Source organism: Rana temporaria, chromosome 12 (assembly GCF_905171775.1).
Source record: "Rana temporaria chromosome 12, aRanTem1.1, whole genome shotgun sequence".
Lineage (NCBI taxonomy): Eukaryota > Metazoa > Chordata > Amphibia > Anura > Ranidae > Rana > Rana temporaria.
The window spans coordinates 111,979,812-111,997,847 of NC_053500.1; the positions used below are offsets into that span (position 1 = coordinate 111,979,812).

General features: G+C 46.1%; 1 protein-coding gene across 2 annotated transcripts in view; it reads left to right on the plus strand.

The window, feature by feature from the left end:
• Positions 1-18,036, plus strand: part of CDH22 (cadherin 22) — a 300,904-nt gene that overhangs the window by 240,480 nt on the left and 42,388 nt on the right. For both annotated transcript variants that reach the window (XM_040330178.1, XM_040330179.1), the window contains exon 6: positions 14,222-14,409. In XM_040330178.1, coding sequence (XP_040186112.1) covers positions 14,222-14,409 — 188 coding nt within the window. The remainder of the gene's footprint in view (positions 1-14,221; positions 14,410-18,036) is intronic.

The window sequence follows — 18,036 nt, forward strand, 5'->3', positions numbered from 1 at the left end:
GCGATATATCGGTGCATCCCTAATAATATTCCCATCGCACACCATCATCATAAACCAAGGTATACTGTAAATTACCAGCACACCACAGATCTTTCAGATATTGTACAAACATTTATTCAGAGGATCACATAACATTGGTAATCTGCAACGTTTCGGGGCCACACAGGACCTCTTCGTCAGGCATGCGTCACATTGTTTTGTGTTTTACTGCCCCATCCCCCCCCCTTAATCTAACACAGTGGTTAGAGGGGTTTCTACACTTTCCATGGCCACTACAAAAATCATATCTCTGTCCCCTTCAAGTGAATGGGGCAATGCCGCAACAGCACTGCAACTGTGTGCATTACATGCAATTGTGGTGTGGTGGTAAGGTCTTTACAGGGTAAGAACAGGCAGAGAGGAGAAAAAAAATGCCTCCCAGCCACCTGTCCAATACCTTCTGTTAAACAATTCACCAATGATCACTTTAAAGGGGGCACTGCAGGTGTAAATAAGCCATAATGGAAAATATACTACATAGCGCTCTCTAGTGGCATCTGCATTTGAATATATGTAGAACACATAGGGGTTAATTTATTAAAACTGTAGAGTGAAAAATCTGGTGCAGCTGTACATTGTAGCCAATCAGCTTCTAAAGCCCTGTACACACGGTCGGACTTTTGTCCGATCAAAATCCCATTGGAATTCCAACAGAATTCCCTCAGGCCCCGTACACACGACAGAGTTTCTCGGCAGAATTCACCGAGAAACTCGGTCAAAACCCGGATTCTGCCGAGAAACTCTGTCGTCTGTACAGTTTTGGCTCGATGGAGCCGCCGAGGAGCTCGACGAGAAAATAGAGAACATGTTCTCTATTTTCTTGTTGTTCTATGGGAGAAGGCGGCCCGCCGAGCTCCTCGGCGGCTTCATCCCAGAACTCGACGAGGAACTCGACGTGCTTGGCACATCGAGTTCCTCAGCCGTGTGTACGGGGCCTCAGAGTAAAAGAGAACTCTGAATTCCTCTGAATTTCCGATGGATATAATCCGATAGGGCATACACACGGTCAAAATTTTCGATCGTGTGTACGGGGCATAACTTCAGCTTGTTCAGTTAAGCTTTGACAAAAAAAAACCTGGATGTTGACTGGTTTCTATGCAGCGCTGCAACAGATTTTGCACTCTCCAGTTTTAGTAAATCAATCCCATAGGAAAGGGAAAAATAGCTTAGCTGAAAAGTCAAACTCTTAGGCCTCGTACACACAACCGAGGAACTTTTCGTAAATGAAACAATGTTTTCCTCTACGAGTTCCTTGTTAGGCTTGTCGAGAAACTTGACAAGCTTTCTTTGCGTACACACTGTCAAGACCAAATCTCGTCGTTCTCAAACGCGGTGACGTTCAACACGTATGACGGCAGGGGAAGTTCGATTCCCCTGGCACAACCCTTGGGGCTGCTTTTGCTAATCTCATGTTACTGCGTGTTAAGTAAAAGTTTGGTGAGAGACGATTTGCACTTTTCAGACTGTTGCAGCGTGACAAATGTGCTATCTCCATTACAAACGCTACTTTTACCGAAGGTGCGCTCCCGTCTCATACTTTATTCTGAGCATGCGCGGGTTTCTAAGCATACACACGAACGTGTTTCTAGTCGAAAACCAGGCCGACGAGGAACACGATGAGGAAATTGAGACTCCCGTCGAGGAAAAAGAGAACTTGTTCTCTTTTTTTTCTCGTCGAGTTCCTCGACAGGTTTCTGGATGAAAAACATACACACGACCGTTTTCCTCGGCAAAAAAGCTCTGCCACCAAGTTTCTTGATGGATTCTGTCGAGGAAAACGGTCGTGTGTACGAGGCCTTAGCCTGTTCTGATTATGCCTGGAATGGAATGGAATGGGAGTTTGATCCATCCTAAAGCGGTAGTAAACTCTTTGATTGAAAAAAAAAAAAAATGTGGATCCCTGGGCGGTTTAAGCCATAATGTGCTACTAGTACGTTATGGCAGACTTGCCTTAAAACAAAGTCCTCCAGCAGCACGATATCGCCGCTGACAGGGCTTCCATCTTCACCCAGTCTTCCTTCCAGGTTCGCTTGAATGGTCAAGCCGCGATGGCATCACGCCCGTGCATGGGAGTTACCGCTGCAGCACAGAGCTCTGGAGGGACGCCATGCCACCCTTCAGAGCGCAGTGCGCATGCGCCGGTGATGATACCGGCTGCTTCCAGTGTGAATATCTTCTAAACACTGCTTGTTTAGGAGATAATCATTGTACCTCAACCTTTTCCACCTTTTTAACACAGGAGAACCCTTGAGACTTTCCGGGGTCAAGGAACCCCTACTTATAATTACTATATGTACAGCTCAAACTACATCAGTGTGATGGTTACAAGTTACATTTATGGTCATTGGGAGGACCCCCCTACAGATAGCTAAAAATATCATTGTTGTCAGTGGTTACTCATCTGAGGAAGAAGTCACCCATAGCTCAATGAACCCTTAGAAACCTCTGAAGGAACCCTGGATGAGAAAGGTGCCTGTACCTACAGGTAAGCCTTATTATAGGCTTGAAATAAATGCAGTGTAGTGCAACACCAAAATAAACATACAAACAAATCAACGTGACATAAAGGTAAGTGTCCAACGATTGATTTAAATAAATGTGTCCAATTACTTCCAAATAATGAAACAAGGTTAAAAATACTGTGAAAAATAATAACATGGAAGAATATATATATAATAAAACACCCAGGGCCGGATTCAGAGACAACTTACGCCGACATATCTGTTGATACGCCGCGTAAGTTCTAGTATGCGCCGTCATATCTATGCGCCGTATTCTTAAAACCAGATACGCCTGAATTCTGGCTCCATTTGACCGACGTAAGTCTCCTACGCCGTCGTATCTGGGTGCATATTTACGCTGCCCGCTAGGGGCGCTTCCGTTAATTTACGCGTTGAATATGTAAATTACCTATATACGTCGATTCACAAACGTACTTGCGCCCGTCGCAGTAAGCTATGCCGTTTATGTAAGGCGTACGTACGGCGTAAGTTTACCCCTCATAAAGCAGGGGTAAGTCATGTTAAGGTATGGACATCGGAAATGTGGGAACAGCTGTCTTATTTTACGTTGTTTATGTAAGTCGTACGTGAATGGGGCTGGGCGTAAGTTACGTTCACGTCATACGCATTGAGCCATCGTATCTTAGGGAGTATATGCAACGTGATTCTGAGCATGCGCACGCATGCGCCGTTTGTACAGCCATGCATTTACATGGGGTCACGATTCATTTTAATACAACACGCCCACTACCTGCCTACTTTGAATTAGGCGGGCTTACGCCGGCCTATTTACGTTACGCTGGCGTAAATATGGGAACAAGTGCTTTGTGAATACTCAGCTTGCCTCTCAATGTTACGTCGGCGTAGCGCATAGGAGATGCGCTACGCCAGCACAAAGATACGCCAATGTACCTGAATCTGGCCCCCAGTGTCTTCACTCTTCATGCGCAGTGCTCACCTCAATACAATGAACAGAACGCTTCTCGCACTCCAACCCAGATAAATCTCCTTAATTCCCAATAGACCAGTCCACTGCCCAACGCACTCCTCCAATTTGGCTTCCATGTCATATAAGGAAAAAGGGCATAGACATAGTGTACTCTGTTTGATTTCTTTATTAAAATTCCCCGCAATAAAAATTACACTTACAAGAGTAGGCCTACGAAGGAAGCCCAATTATGGGGCGCAACGCATCTAGGGAGGACCTGAGCCTGTGACGTCACACCAGGATCGCACTGTACATGGTGGAGACCCGGATGGAAAGATTCCTTTAGCGCTATTGATTTTGTTATCTTGTAAGTGTAATTTTACTGCAGGGAATTTTAATAAAGAAATCAAACGTCTATGCCCTTTTGCCTTATATGACATGTGAGCTGAATTGGAGTCTTTCGGGCAATGGACTGGTCTATTGGGAAATCAAGGAGGAGATGAGATTTATCTGGGTTGGAGTGGTATGAGCGTTCTGTTCCTTGTATTGAGGTGAGCAGACACTCTATCTGGTGAAGGATACGCACTGCGAAATGAAGACACTGGGTGCTTTATTATATACGGTATATTCTTTCATGTTGTTATTTTTCACAGTATTTTTAACCTTGTTTCATTATTTGGAAGTAATTGGACGCATTTGAAAAAAAGTTGAAAAAAACTGTGGGCCAGATCCAGAGAGAGAGTACGCCGGCGTACTTTCAAAATTCCTGCGTCGTATCTTTAGTCTGAATCCTCAAACCAAGATACGACGGCATCTGGGTTCGATCCGACAGGTGTACGGCTTCGTACGCCTTCGGATCGTAGATGCAATACTTCGGCGTCCGCTGGGTGGAGTTTGCGTCGTTTTCCGTGTCGGGTATGCAAATTAGCTTTTTCCGACGATCCAGGAACGTACGCACGGCCATCGCATTTTCTTACGTCGTCTCTAGTCGGCTTTTTCCGGCGTATAGTTAAAGCTGGTATTTTGCGGCGTATAGATAGACTTGCCATGTTAAGTATGGCCGTCGTTCCCGCGTCGAAATTTGATTTTTTTCAATTTTTTTGTGTAAGTCTTCCGTAAATCGGGATGGACGTAAGTCACGTCTAAGTTTAAAAAATGACATCGTTGCAACGTCATTTCGCGCAATGCACGGCGGGAAATTTCGGGACGACGCATGCGCAGTTCATTCGGCGTGGGGACGCGCTTCATTTAAATGAAACCTGCCCCCTAATCGTCGATTTGAATTCCGCAAATTCCAGAAATACACTACGCCGCCGTAACTTACGGCGCGAAATAGTTGAGGATTCGAAATTCCGCCAGGTAAGGTACGGCGGCGTAGCGTATCCATTTCTATGTGGATCTGGCCCTGTGTTTTTTCTAGACCAATAAAAAATTCATTTTTTACAACCCGAAAAACGGTTGTGTGTACGCAGCATGAGTCTTCAGTGTGAAAGCCCAAAGGCTTTCACACTGAAGCGATGCGCTAGCAGGACCGCTCCAAAAGTCCTGCTTACCGCATCTTTGGAGCGGTATAGGAGCGGGGTGTTTACCGCTCCTACACCGCTTCTTCCCATTGAAATCAATGGGAAACCGAGGTAATACCGCCGGCAATACCGCCGGCAATACGCCTCTGCAGAGGCTCATTGAGGGCGGTATTAAACCTTTTTCTGACGCTAGCGTGGGTTAAAACCGCATCGCTAGCGACTGAATATCGCGGTAAATACGACAGTATAGCTGTGTGATTTTTAGTCACCGCATCTCCCGTGTCCAGTGTGAAAGGGGCCTTAGTAATATTTTGCGCTAAATCTATTTTTTTATTATTATTATTATAGGCTTACCTGTAGGTACAGGTTCAAAAGCAGAGCTTTCTACCACTTTAAAGCCTCGTACACACGATCAGTCCATCCGATGAGAACGGTCTGATGGACCGTTGTCATCGGTTAACCGATGAAGCTGACTGATGGTTTGTCGCGCCCACACACCATCAGTTAAATAACTGATCGTGTCAGAACGCGGTGACGTAAAACACAACGACGTGCTGAAAAAATGAAGTTCAATGCTTCCAAGCATGCGTCGACTCTGAGCATGCGTGGATTTTTAACCGATTGTCGTGCCTACTAACGATCGGTTTTGACCTATCGGTTAGGAATCCATCGGTTAAATTTAAAGCAAGTTGGCTTTTTTTTAACCGATGGTTAAATAACCTATGGGGCCCACACACGATCGGTTTTGACCGATGAAAACGGTCCATCAGACCGTTGTCCTCTGTTTAACCTATCGTGTGTTCGAGGCCTAAGATGTGTTTCATTTTAAATAAAAGAGTAATTTGAACTGTCTTTAATTAAATCTTTATGAAGAAATTAATTAGTGTAAATACCTAGAGGTTGCAATGGTAGGTTACAGATAAGTACAGCTGTATGTAGGTTGATATGGGATATGGTGTGCACTAAATATGTCAAAATGTATTTAATTTTAAGTCCTCTACAGTTTTATCAATTACCTTTTTAGGTTCTATAAAGACAGTCGCCTACAAAATACGGTAGATGAAAAAATACATTTTAGCTTTACCAATATCAGATTTTTGTCATTCTGTTTATCGTAAGACTAGCAATTTCTGAAATCCGTTATTGTAAGCTCAATTTAGCAGTCAAAGTTTCCAACAGAGGTAATGCTCGAAGGCAGAAATTACACTGAAATAAGCTTGTATTATAGATTATTAAATGTAGACTTTACAGTGCAGTTAAAAAAAAACAGAAACAATATAAAGAACTAATAAAGAGGAGGCATATGGTTTAGTGCTGGGAATAATGAACGAGAGAGCAGGTAACACAATCTCCCAAGTTTTCTGAATTGTTCTAATCACAGTAGACATCCTGAAGGATTGCTGGAAGCCAAGACATCTTGGCTAGGTTCTACACCAGCTGTTTAAAGTACTTCACTAAGAGGCGTATTTATAAAGACCTGCGGTACGCACTCTCTGCACACCACAGGACATCGCTGGAAATGCTTCACAATGCTCCTGCATTTTACATTTCATTTAAAAAATGTTGAGCATTGTGTGGAGCATACAATGCATTGCATTGTGTTCTCTGCATAATAGGTTACATGACATGTTTCCACCTCCAAGAAAACTTTTTTCCCAATTGAATTAAAACGGAATCAATGCTGCTCAACCACTGTTGGGAAAAAAGCAGAAGAGCCAGCTGAGCTGGTGATGGAATAACTTTAGCAAGTTTGCTTTGAACTTTAAGAACAAATTGCTCCACAGTGCTTGCAGCTTCAGAGGTCAGTCAGAGCTGGTTCACACAGGGGCAACATGACTTCCAGCACAACTTTGGGAGGCAACTTGGACACGACTTGAGTATGAATCATCAGGCTTTAAGTTGCCTCCTGGACAGTACAAGGCAACTTCAAGTCGCCTCCAGGACAGGAGGCTTTCCAGTGGCCAATCAAACAACAATCAGCTCTGGGGGAGGGAGGGGTTTGCCTGAGAAATGTATGTTATCTTCCTGTATTGTTGCTTCAGTTAAGACAGTGATCAGACTTCTGAGACAACTTCCATTGAAATCAATTGGTACCAGTTGCCTACAAGTTGCCTACAAGTCGGATTGAAGTAGTACAGGAACCTTTTCTGAAGTCGGAGCGACTTCAGTAGTGTGTATTAAGACGGCTCCATTCACTTCAATTGATTTTCTCAACCACACGACTTGGGACGAATTGGGGCAACTTCAAGTCGGATCCCAGGTCGCCCCTGTGTGAACCGGCTCTGAGGGTTTGTTAAAGCCCATTTAATGCATTTTTAAAATATGTAAATACTTGAATATCCACAAACTGGTTTACTGTAAAAGCCGGTTCACACTGGGGCGACCTGGGATCTGACCTCAAGTCGCGCGGTCGAGAAAATGAATGGAAGTGAATGGGAGCCGTCTTAATGTACACTACTGAAGTCGCTCCTACTTCAGAAAAGGTTCCTGTACTGCTTCAATCTGACTTCTAGGCAACTTGTAGGCAACTTATACCCATTGATTTCAATGGAAGTCGCCTCAGAAGTCGAATCACTGTCTTAAAGTGGATGTAAACCCACTCTCATTCTTTGTAAACTACTGCCACAGTGCTGATCTATAAGGATATTCATGCCTCCTGCATGTATCCCTAACTGTCAAATGTCTCCCCTCTGTCTGTTATAAGAACTGAAAAACTGCAGGTTCTGTGGGTGGGTCTGTTGTCTGGAGCTCGGAGGGTGGAGTCATGATGTCAGTAGACTGCCCCGCTCTACACTCCCCTTACACTAAATTCTGCTGTGATCAGCAACATCCAGTCAAAATCCAGAAAAGTAACCACATGACTTCAGAAAAGGAGTGGGGTTGGGAATGAAAAAATAATGCCTGTCTCCAAGCTAGTGCATGAGATATGTAAATAACCTGTCACTCACAGCAAGGGGGCGGAACGGACCAAGGTTTTTCTCTGTTAGACCGTTTTATCTCACTGAACAATAAAAGAGGATTGCTCAGAGCTGGATTAACTCTGTGTGGCAAGACTGGGCACAGATGATAGGAAATCTTTTACTCTACATTGTGGCAGCAAAAAATAAATAAAAACATTTCGGGTTTACATCCACTTTAACTGAAGCAACAATACAGGAAGATAACATACATTTCTCACGCAAACCCCTCCCTCCCCCCTCCCTCCCACAGAGCTGATTGTTGTTTGATTGGCCACTGGAAAGCCTCCTGTCCTGGAGGCAACTTGAAGTTGAAGTCGTGCTGCCCCTGTGTGAATAGGCTCTAAAGGGGTTGTAAAGGTACTTTTTTTTTTTTCCCTAAATAGCTTCCTTTACCTTAGTGCAGTCCTCCTTCACTTACCTCATCCTTCCATTTTGCTTTTAAATGTCCTTATTTCTTCTGAGAAATCCTCACTTCCTGTTCTTCTGTCTGTAACTCCACACATTAATGCAAGGCTTTCTCCCTGGTGTGGAGTGTCATGCTCGCCCCCTCCCTTGGACTACGGGAGAGTCAGGATGCCCACTAACACAGCTCCTTTCTCTATCTGCAACGTAGAGAGTGTTCTGACTCTCCTGTAGTACAAGGGAGGGGGCGAGCACGACACTCCACACCAGGGAGAAAGCCTTGCATTACTGTGTGGAGTTACAGACAGAAGAACAGGAAGTGAGTATTTCTCAGAAGAAATAAGGACATTTAAAAGCAAAATGGAAGGATGAGGTAAGTGAAGGAGGACTGCACTAAGGGAAAGGAAGCTATTTAGGAAAAAAAAAATTGTACCTTTACAACCCCTTTAATTATACCATGCAGGAATAAAAAAGGCACATTTTTACTTTCCTCTTATCTTCTGAGCTGTTTTATTGGTGCATTAGAGAGATGAGTGACCTCATTGACTAGTATGGAGGCTCAGGAAAGTGTGGGGCATGCCCAAATTTTACAAGGAAAGCTAAAATTTGGATATATGTTCAGATGCCTACATCTCTAGATCTAAAGATCATTTTGACATACAGTTCTCAAATGTAACCTCTGCTTATGCATTTTTTTTATCATATGCTGATCTTGAACTGTTTAGAGGTTTGTGGCATGTTTATTGTCAGAGAAGGATTCAGAGGGTACAGAGACAAGGAAGGCCAGGTGATGCACAAGCTGTCACCATCTGTCATGTGTCCTTGAAAATTCAGCAGCACACTGGGGAATTTATAAGGCCATTAAGGTACTTACAAATCAATTTTGTGTCTGCATGTAGTTCATAGTTCATACTGCAAGAAGCATTAGCACTCTTCTCTCCGCGAATGATATTTTCTCAAATTTTTTTTGTTGCAAGGAAGATACTTGACTTTTTTTTATAGTACCCCAGAAATTGCTTTAAGCAGTCCCATAAAATCTCCACCCATAGCCCCATTCTTGAGAAAAAATGCTGGGAACAGTGTGCACTCACATAGGGTAGGAGATCACAGGAATGATTTCCTACCCCATCAATAAATATTAGTTCCAGTTTATTATCGTGCTGGGGTTTATTGCTTGCCCTGCTGGGGTTTATTTCTGGGAGTTATGATTGCTGACCCTGACACTTGGTAGGAGTTATGCTTGCTGGCTCTAATAAATGCTGTGAGTTTTTGATGTGAGTTATCATTGCTGGCCCTGACACCTGCTGAGGGTATAATTGCTGGCCCTGACACTTTCTGAGGATTATCATTGCTGGCCCTGACACTTGCTGAGGGTATAATTGCTAGCCCTGACACTTGCTGAGGGTTATCATTGCTGGCCCTGACACTTGCTGAGGGTTATCATTGCTGGCCCTGACACTTGCTGAGGGTTATCATTGCTGGCTCTGACACTTGCTGAGGGTTATCATTGCTGGCCCTGACACTTGCTGAGGGTTATCATTGCTGGCCCTGACACTTGCTGAGGGTTATCATTGCTGGCTCTGACACTTGCTGAGGGTTATCATTGCTGGCCCTGACACTTGCTGAGGGTATAATTGCTGGCCCTGACACTTGCTGAGGGTTATCATTGCTGGCCCTGACACTTGCTGAGGGTTACCATTGCTGGCCCTGACACTTGCTGAGGGTTATCATTGCTGGCCCTGACACTTGCTGAGGGTATAATTGCTAGCCCTGACACTTGCTGAGGGTTATCATTGCTGGCCCTGACACTTGCTGAGGGTTATCATTGCTGGCCCTGACACTTGCTGAGGGTTATCATTGCTGGCCCTGACACCTGCTGAGGGTTATCATTGCTAGCCCTGACACTTGCTGAGGGTTATCATTGCTAGCCCTGACACGTGCTGAGGGTAAACTTGCTGGCCCTGACACTTGCTGAGGGTTATAATTGCTGGCCCTGACACTTGCTGAGGGTTATCATTGCTGGCCCTGACACTTGCTAAGGGCTATCATTGCTGGCCCTGACACTTGCTGAGGGTTATCATTGCTGGCCCTGACACTTGCTGAGGGTTATCATTGCTGGCCCTGACACTTGCTGGGGGTTATCATTGCTGGCCCTGACACTTGCTGAGGGTTATCATTGCTGGCCCTGACACTTGCTGAAGGTTATCATTGCTGGCCCTGACACCTGCTGAGGGTTATCATTGCTAGCCCTGACACCTGCTGAGGGTTATCATTGCTAGCCCTGACACCTGCTGAGGGTTATCATTGCTAGCCCTGACACTTGCTGAGGGCTTTCATTGCTGGCCCTGACTAGGGATGAGCTTCATATTCGAGTCGAACTCGTGTTCGACTCGAACATCGTATGTTCGTTCGTTCGTCGAAATACGAACAAAACGGGTCGTTCGCGCCAAATTCGAGTTACGTTTCACAGACCATAATTCACTGCGGCATCGCTGGCTGATGATTGGCCAAGCATGCACTATGACCCACATGCGCAAAAAACGGAGAGCCATAATTGGCCAAAGCCAGGGTGGCTTTGGCCAATTATGGCTCAGGGGGTTTAGTACACGCCCCACACTATAAAAGGCCGCCTGCAGGGCGGCCTTGTGTAGTGTGTTGCGGCAGTTAACAGAGAACAGAGAGAGACAGAGAGAGTGTCATTTTTTGCAGGTAGATAGAGCAGACAGGTAGGCTAGTCAGTTAATGTTACAGTGTGTAGAGGATATATATACATCCCAGGTGTTGTACATATATTTATACACTGTATAGTTTAGCTAGTTCAGTTCTTCCTAATTTACTGACAGGCAGGTGATTGTGCTATTTAAAGACGTTATCACAGGCATACTATAGACACCCAGCAGGTGCAATATTTAAAGGAATGTTTCATTTTTTTTTATTTAAGCATCATTAAAATCACTGCTCCGCAGGAGCAGTGATTTTAACGATGCTTAAATAAAAAATAAAAAAAATGAAAAATTCCTTTAAATATTGTACCTGCTGGGTGTCTATAGTATGCCTGTGAAAACGTCTTTGAGAACCCGGGTCTTGCCCGAGGGAACATGTATCAATGGAAAAAAGTTTTAAAAAGGAGTCCTGAAAAGTTGCTAGCCCTGACACTTGCTGAGGGTTATCATTGCTGTCCCTGACACTTGCTGAGGGTTATCATGCTGGCCCTTCCACTTGCTGAGGATTATCATTGCTAGCCCTGACACCTGCTGAGGGTTATCATTGCTAGCCCTGACACCTGCTGAGGGTTATCATTGCTAGCCCTGACACTTGATGAGGGTTATCATTGCTGGCCCTTACACTTGCTGAGGGTTACCATTGTTGACGCTGACACTTTCTGGAACCTATTGCTTACATTGACACTTGCTAAGATGTATGATTGCAGGCCCTAATAAATGCTGGGGGTTTTTGATGGAAGTTATTGCTGACCCTGACACAGTGGTGCATGCGGCTGTATAATGTAAAACTCAGATGTATTTTCTCGCCTGGCTATAACAGCTGCTGCATACAACCGCCTACAGAAATCAAGGGCTGCACAAAAATACAACCCTGAATGTAGACTGTCTGCATCCAGGGGCATCCATATGCATGCACATATTTACACAAGTACCAGTTTATACCTGTGTACAGCTACACACAACTTAGATTTCTATGGGCAGTTGTACGTAGTACCTGTGGCTTCTGGGTGGGGAAATACACCCATATTTTCCATTGTACAGGCCCAGGCAGGGGCGTACCTAGAGCATTTGGCACCCGGGGCGGATCCTACATCTGGCACCCCCCCCCAACGTTTACCTGGAAAAACACCCACAATTTTTTTTCATGTTTTCAAGAACATTTATTGCACGAATTTGTAAACTTTACATCAACTTAAAAAAAATAAAAAAACATTAGAAAATAAGTTATTAACTTACTTAAACCTATTTCAATTATTTATAACATTTACTGAACAGATAATACTGTTTTTTAAACAAAACCATAGCATAGCAAACGCCTGGATTCTGCACACTGTAAATCGCACGTGTCTACATTCTGCACACTGTAAATCGCACGTGTCTACATTCTGCACACTGTAAATCGCACGTGTCTACATTCTGCACACTGTAAATCGCACGTGTCTACATTCTGCACACTGTAAATCGCACGTGTCTACATTCTGCACACTGTAAATCGCACGTGTCTACATTCTGCACACTGTAAATCGCACGTGTCTACATTCTGCACACTGTAAATTGCATATGCCTACATTCTGCAACCCTCCCAATCAGGTCAGCTACAGTGTTACACTATACACATGGCAGGGGGTGGCGGACACAGTAATCACCCCCCCCCCCAAATCAGGGCCGTCTTAATAGCATCATGGGCCCCTGGGCAAAGTAATGCTCTGGGGCCCCTACAATAGAGACAATGCAGGTAAACAGACATCAAGTAGGTAGGAGGTAGGGGATATCTAGGGTGAAGAGGGGTCAGAGTGCTGGAGGGATATCTGGGATGTAGAGGGGCAGCCCGGGGCCCAAGGAACAGCTGCTTTGGGGAAAAAGCAGGGGCCTCCATGCAACTGGGGCCCCTGGGCAGTGCCCAGAGTGCCCTCTCATTAAGACAGCCCTGGGGCAGCTACATACAGTGCTAGTACACATGGCAGGGGGTGGCGGACACAGTAATCACCCCCCCAAATCAGGTCAGCTACATACAGTGCTAGTACACATGGCAGGGGGTGGCGGACACAGCAATCACCCCCCCCCCCCCAAACAGGTTAGCTACATACAGTGCTAGTACACATGGCAGGGGGTGGCAGACACAGCAATCACCCCCCCCCCCCAAATCAGGTCAGCTACATACAGTGCTGGTACACATGGCAGGGGGTGGTGGACACAGCAATCACCCCCCCCCCCCAAATTAGGTCAGCACATGGTGGCAGAGCAGACAGACACACACACACTCCTCCAGGCTCTTCTTCTTACAACCACCCCCCCTCTCACCACTGTTGTGCCTCAGGCTCTCAGACTCAGCCTCTGCCTCTGCTAGGGAGTAACTTGGGAGGTCCGGATTAGATCCCTGATCCTGCCTGTGTCTGTGTGTGATAGCAGCAGCTGAGCCGCCCCAGCGGAGAGAGATGACAGACACAGGCTGAGGCCGCAGTGGTGGGTGGAGGCAGAGCTATCAGGAGGGAATTCAGTCAATGAATGAGTGGACGATCTGGACTAGTCCATTGCGGCCGCGGCGATGGGGGTGTTCTAGAAAACACCTAAAGTAAAATGGAGCAGCCAGAGCCAGCAGGGATGCCCTTGGGATGATTGGACAGTGTGACCCGACTCGGGTGCGGAGCGCACCCCATATAGCGAAGTCACTCGGCCACTGACACCCCCCAATGTGTGGTACCTGGGGCGGTCCGCCCCCCCCGCACCGCTATTGGTACGCCCCTGGGCCCAGGCACCCGCTTTCCTGAGGCCTGGGGCAAAGGAAAGCACACACCATTTTTTGCTCACTTGCAGAAATAGAGCACTACATAGGAATAATTACTTTCAATATAGTAGCAGTACAAGTCACAAGAAAAAACACACCAATTTATTTTACAGAGGTTACCAGTACTTTCATAGAGAATAAAGAGGCAGAGATACTGGATGTAAAATCAAACATATTTTAAAAGTGAACATGGATAATGTAATTAAAATGTGCCTATTAGAGCTCCCCCTAGCTGCAGCCTAGTAATGACATTACACGGAGGTCTATTCATTTAGCTGCTACACATAGCAAAGGAATTGAATAAAAAAATGAAATCAAAGGAGACATTAATATGTTACAGACCACCTCTCCATTTTTCAGAGCTATACCGGTTCAGTGTGTTGGAGACTGCTCCGCCGGGCTCAGTGATTGGACGACTTAAAGCTGAAGATGCTGATGTGGGAGAGAACACAGACATGTTTTATCAGATTCAACAACAAGAGATGGCAGCATTGTTCAGCGTTACAACTGATGCCGTCACCCAGGAGGCCATCCTCAGCATTTTTCAGGTATGGTTTAGAGAGATGAAAGATGAAGCTGAAATATACAGAACAGTTGTAATGAGGCATTATCAGTAATAAATATTGGATGAAACCACCCAGGAAAAATTTGCTCAGCAATAGTTCAACTCTTAAAGGCTCGACTCCTGTATTTGGACAGTAAGCTTATGCTATGAAGGTTTTTCTTTATCGTACATCACGGGACACAGAGCGGCATTCATTACTATATGGAGTACCTTCAGGTGTAGACACTGGCAATCTCAAACAGGAAATGCCCCTCCCTATATAACCCCCTCCCATAGGAGGAGTACCTCAGTTTTTCCGCCAGTGTCTTAGGTGTTAGTCATGGTTTAGCTTGCCTCCACATCCTTGGGATTAGGTGAGCTAACCGGTTCTGTCCAAAAAAGCCTCAGCGCTAAAGTGGTCAGTAACCGGACCCCAAACCCTTGGGGTATAGCCCATAATGCTTTTCTTTTTAGAGAGCTGGACCCTGGGCCCAGAACTTAGAAACCTTTGGGTGCCTAATGTTTCTGTTGCCAGAGTGCTATATGGGCCCAGGACAGTGGATCCTTCATAGGAACCCAGGGCCTGAAGGTCTAGACATCCCCACCGAGATGGGGGAAGATTGGGCCTCTTGCTTGGCAAAGTCCTGCGGCATGGAGCAGGTAAGTGAGGGGAAAACTTGCGGAACTTGGTTCTTAGCAGGTTTTTTCTGGGGGGTCACAGGGGACATGCCTAAAGTTTTATGCGCTGCATCTGGCAAACTAGTCACATATCATAAAGATAGGATGGCTCTATATGTATTATTCCCCATAAGATGTGACCTCCCTTGTAGTGTTGGAAAAGCATTGAGTGGGGCCTGTGTGATATAAAAGTATATGTGTGTGTCAGAGAGCTGTGCTTACCTGCAAGCCTCCAGGCGATGCTCCATTCAGTCTTCCTCCTCACGGCCTGCAAAGCAGGCAAAACGCTGACCTCCTCATGGTTCCAGGCTGCAGGCTGCAGTTTGCTGGAGCAGAGAGGTCCCTTCCTCCCAACCCCACCCCCCCCTGTCGGGAGGGGCATTTCCTGTTTGAGATTGCTGGGGGGGAAGGGCGGGTCAGTGGCTTAAGGAAGGGGCGGCCCTTCCTTGTTTGTTCCATATAGCTCATTCAATACTTTGGAACTGAGGAGGAAAGACCAGAACGGCAAGCACGGGGCGCCGAGGACACACAGTGGCCAGAAAGAATATTGCAGTCTTCAGAAAGACTGTTTTCAAGCCTAGGAATAGGCTGTTTCTTTTCCATCTCATAGTTTTTCTTGCAATACTACTCAGGGGGACAGAATGTTTTTTCTTTCCTAGATTTGAAAAAAAAAAAAAAAAAAAAGATTTTTTTTGAAAAAAAAAAAAAAAAAAGTGTCATCTAGGGGAGAGGAAGCATTTTTTATCCCCCAAACAGGTGTTTGGGCATTTAACTATTTATAAGTCCCAGGTACCAATAAGTAGCAGGTGTACCTCGGTATTGTACCATGGCATCAAAAAACAAGGGTACAAGAGGTGGGGATTCCCCCAGAGAGTCTGAGGTCTCGGACAAAGCTATGCCGCTGCTTTCCCCACAGGGAGCCTTGGGGCCATCGGGATCTGGGGCTGGAGCTGACGCGGGTCAGTCCAACCCTAAGATGGTCACGGAGGAGGTATTACTCACCTCTTTAAAAGAGATGCAGAAAAGCATGGGTAAAATGATAGCCGCAGCTATGCGGGGCAGTAAGCGGAATAGATCTCCGTCGCCCGAGCGCGGACCCTCAGAAGAGGAGGTCCTTTCCTCAGGGGAATTGGACGACCTCTTGGACAAGGACCAAGTAGGTTCAGGGATCGAAGATCCGGATACAGAGGAGTCTGGGGCAGTCTCCCTGAGGGAGAGCTGGTGGATTCAAGGATTGTCGGACTTGGTCCATAGGGCATTCAACTTGCCAGTACCAGATCTCCAGGTATCGACGGTTTCAGCTTTGGGCTCACTGAGGGCGCCTCAAAGCAATGCTGTGTTTCCGATCCATCCTCTATTAGAGGGAGTTTTGTTCCAAGATTGGAACAAGCCAGATAAGATCTTCTTACCACCTAAGAAGTTCTCTGTCCTATATCCTATGGAAGAAAATTTTTCCAAAAGATGGGCTACTCCTGCAGTGGACGCAGCCATCTCATGTGTTAACAAATCGTTAACATGCCCTGTAGAAAACATACAGGTGTTCAAGGATCCAGTTGATAAGCGCTTGGAAGCACTACTTAAGAACTCCTTCACTACTGCAGGGGCAGTAGTACAGCCAGCTGTGGCTGCGATTGGGGTCGCTCAAGCATTATCGGATCAATTTAAGCAGATGCTTAAACTTATTCCTGCCCAGCAGGCAGAAGAATTTTCGGATGTCCCTAAGGCCATATGTTTTACGGTAGACGCAATCAAGGATTCTATCCAGCAAGCGTCACGTTTATCGTTATCCCTTATCCATATGAGAAGACTCTTATGGTTAAAAGGCTGGGAGGCTGAGCCCCCATGCAAGAAGCTCCTGGTAGGGTTCCCCTTCCATGGAGGACGACTCTTCGGAGAAGACCTAGATAAATACATTCAGACCATTTCAAACGGCAAGAGTACTCTCTTGCCAACTAAGAAGAAGGTTCAGGGGCCTGCGTTTAAACGACAGTATTCCCCTGGGCAGGGGCCCTCTAATGCCAAGCAGTATCGACGGCCTCCTGCAAAAGCAAACTTCGGCTTCAACAGCAAATCACAAGGACAGGCTGTTAGAGGCAAAAGGCAGTGGTTTCGCAAACCAGCAAAACCAGCCCCCAAGCCAACCTTATGAAGGGGCGCCCCCACCCACGAAGGTGGGGGGAAGGCTGCGACTCTTTTCAGAGATTTGGTAAGCCAGCATTCCCGACGAGTGGGTACGGTCTTCCGTGGCCACAGGCTACAAATTAGATTTCCTAAGGTTTCCTCCTCCTCATTTCCAGGAGTCGAGGATTCCAAACGATCCGCCTCGGATTCCGGCCAGTCCTGGAACAGGGGCTGGGTTTCTACTCCAACCTATTCATCATCCCAAAATCCAATGGAGATGTCAGGCCAATTTTGGACCTAAAAATGGTAAATGCATATCTAAAGATCCGCTCATTTCGGATGGAATCCGTGCGGTCAGCAGCTGCCACACTCCAGAAGGACGACTTCATGGCGTCCATAGACATAAAGGATGCCTACCTTCATGTTCCAATTTATCAGCCACATCAAAGATATCTACGCTTCATGGTGGCTTCGCGTCACTTCCAATTCGTGGCGCTTCCCTTCGGGTTGGCTACGGCCCCCCGGGTGTTCACGAAGGTCCTAGCTCCGATCCTAGCCAAGCTAAGGATCCAAGGGGTCACGATCCTAGCATACCTGGACGACCTCCTAGTCATAGACCACTCGTCTCCCGGCTTGGAGCGAGCAATGGCCCTCACGGTCCAATACCTCGAGAGGTTCGGCTGGGTCCTAAATCGAGAAAAGTCAGCTTTCCAGCCCACAAGGCAGTTGGAATATCTCGGCATGAGATTAGACACAGAACAACAAGGAGTGTTCCTACCTCTGAGGAAGGTAAAAGCCATCAAGGAATTAATCCTACTGGTTCTAAGCAAGA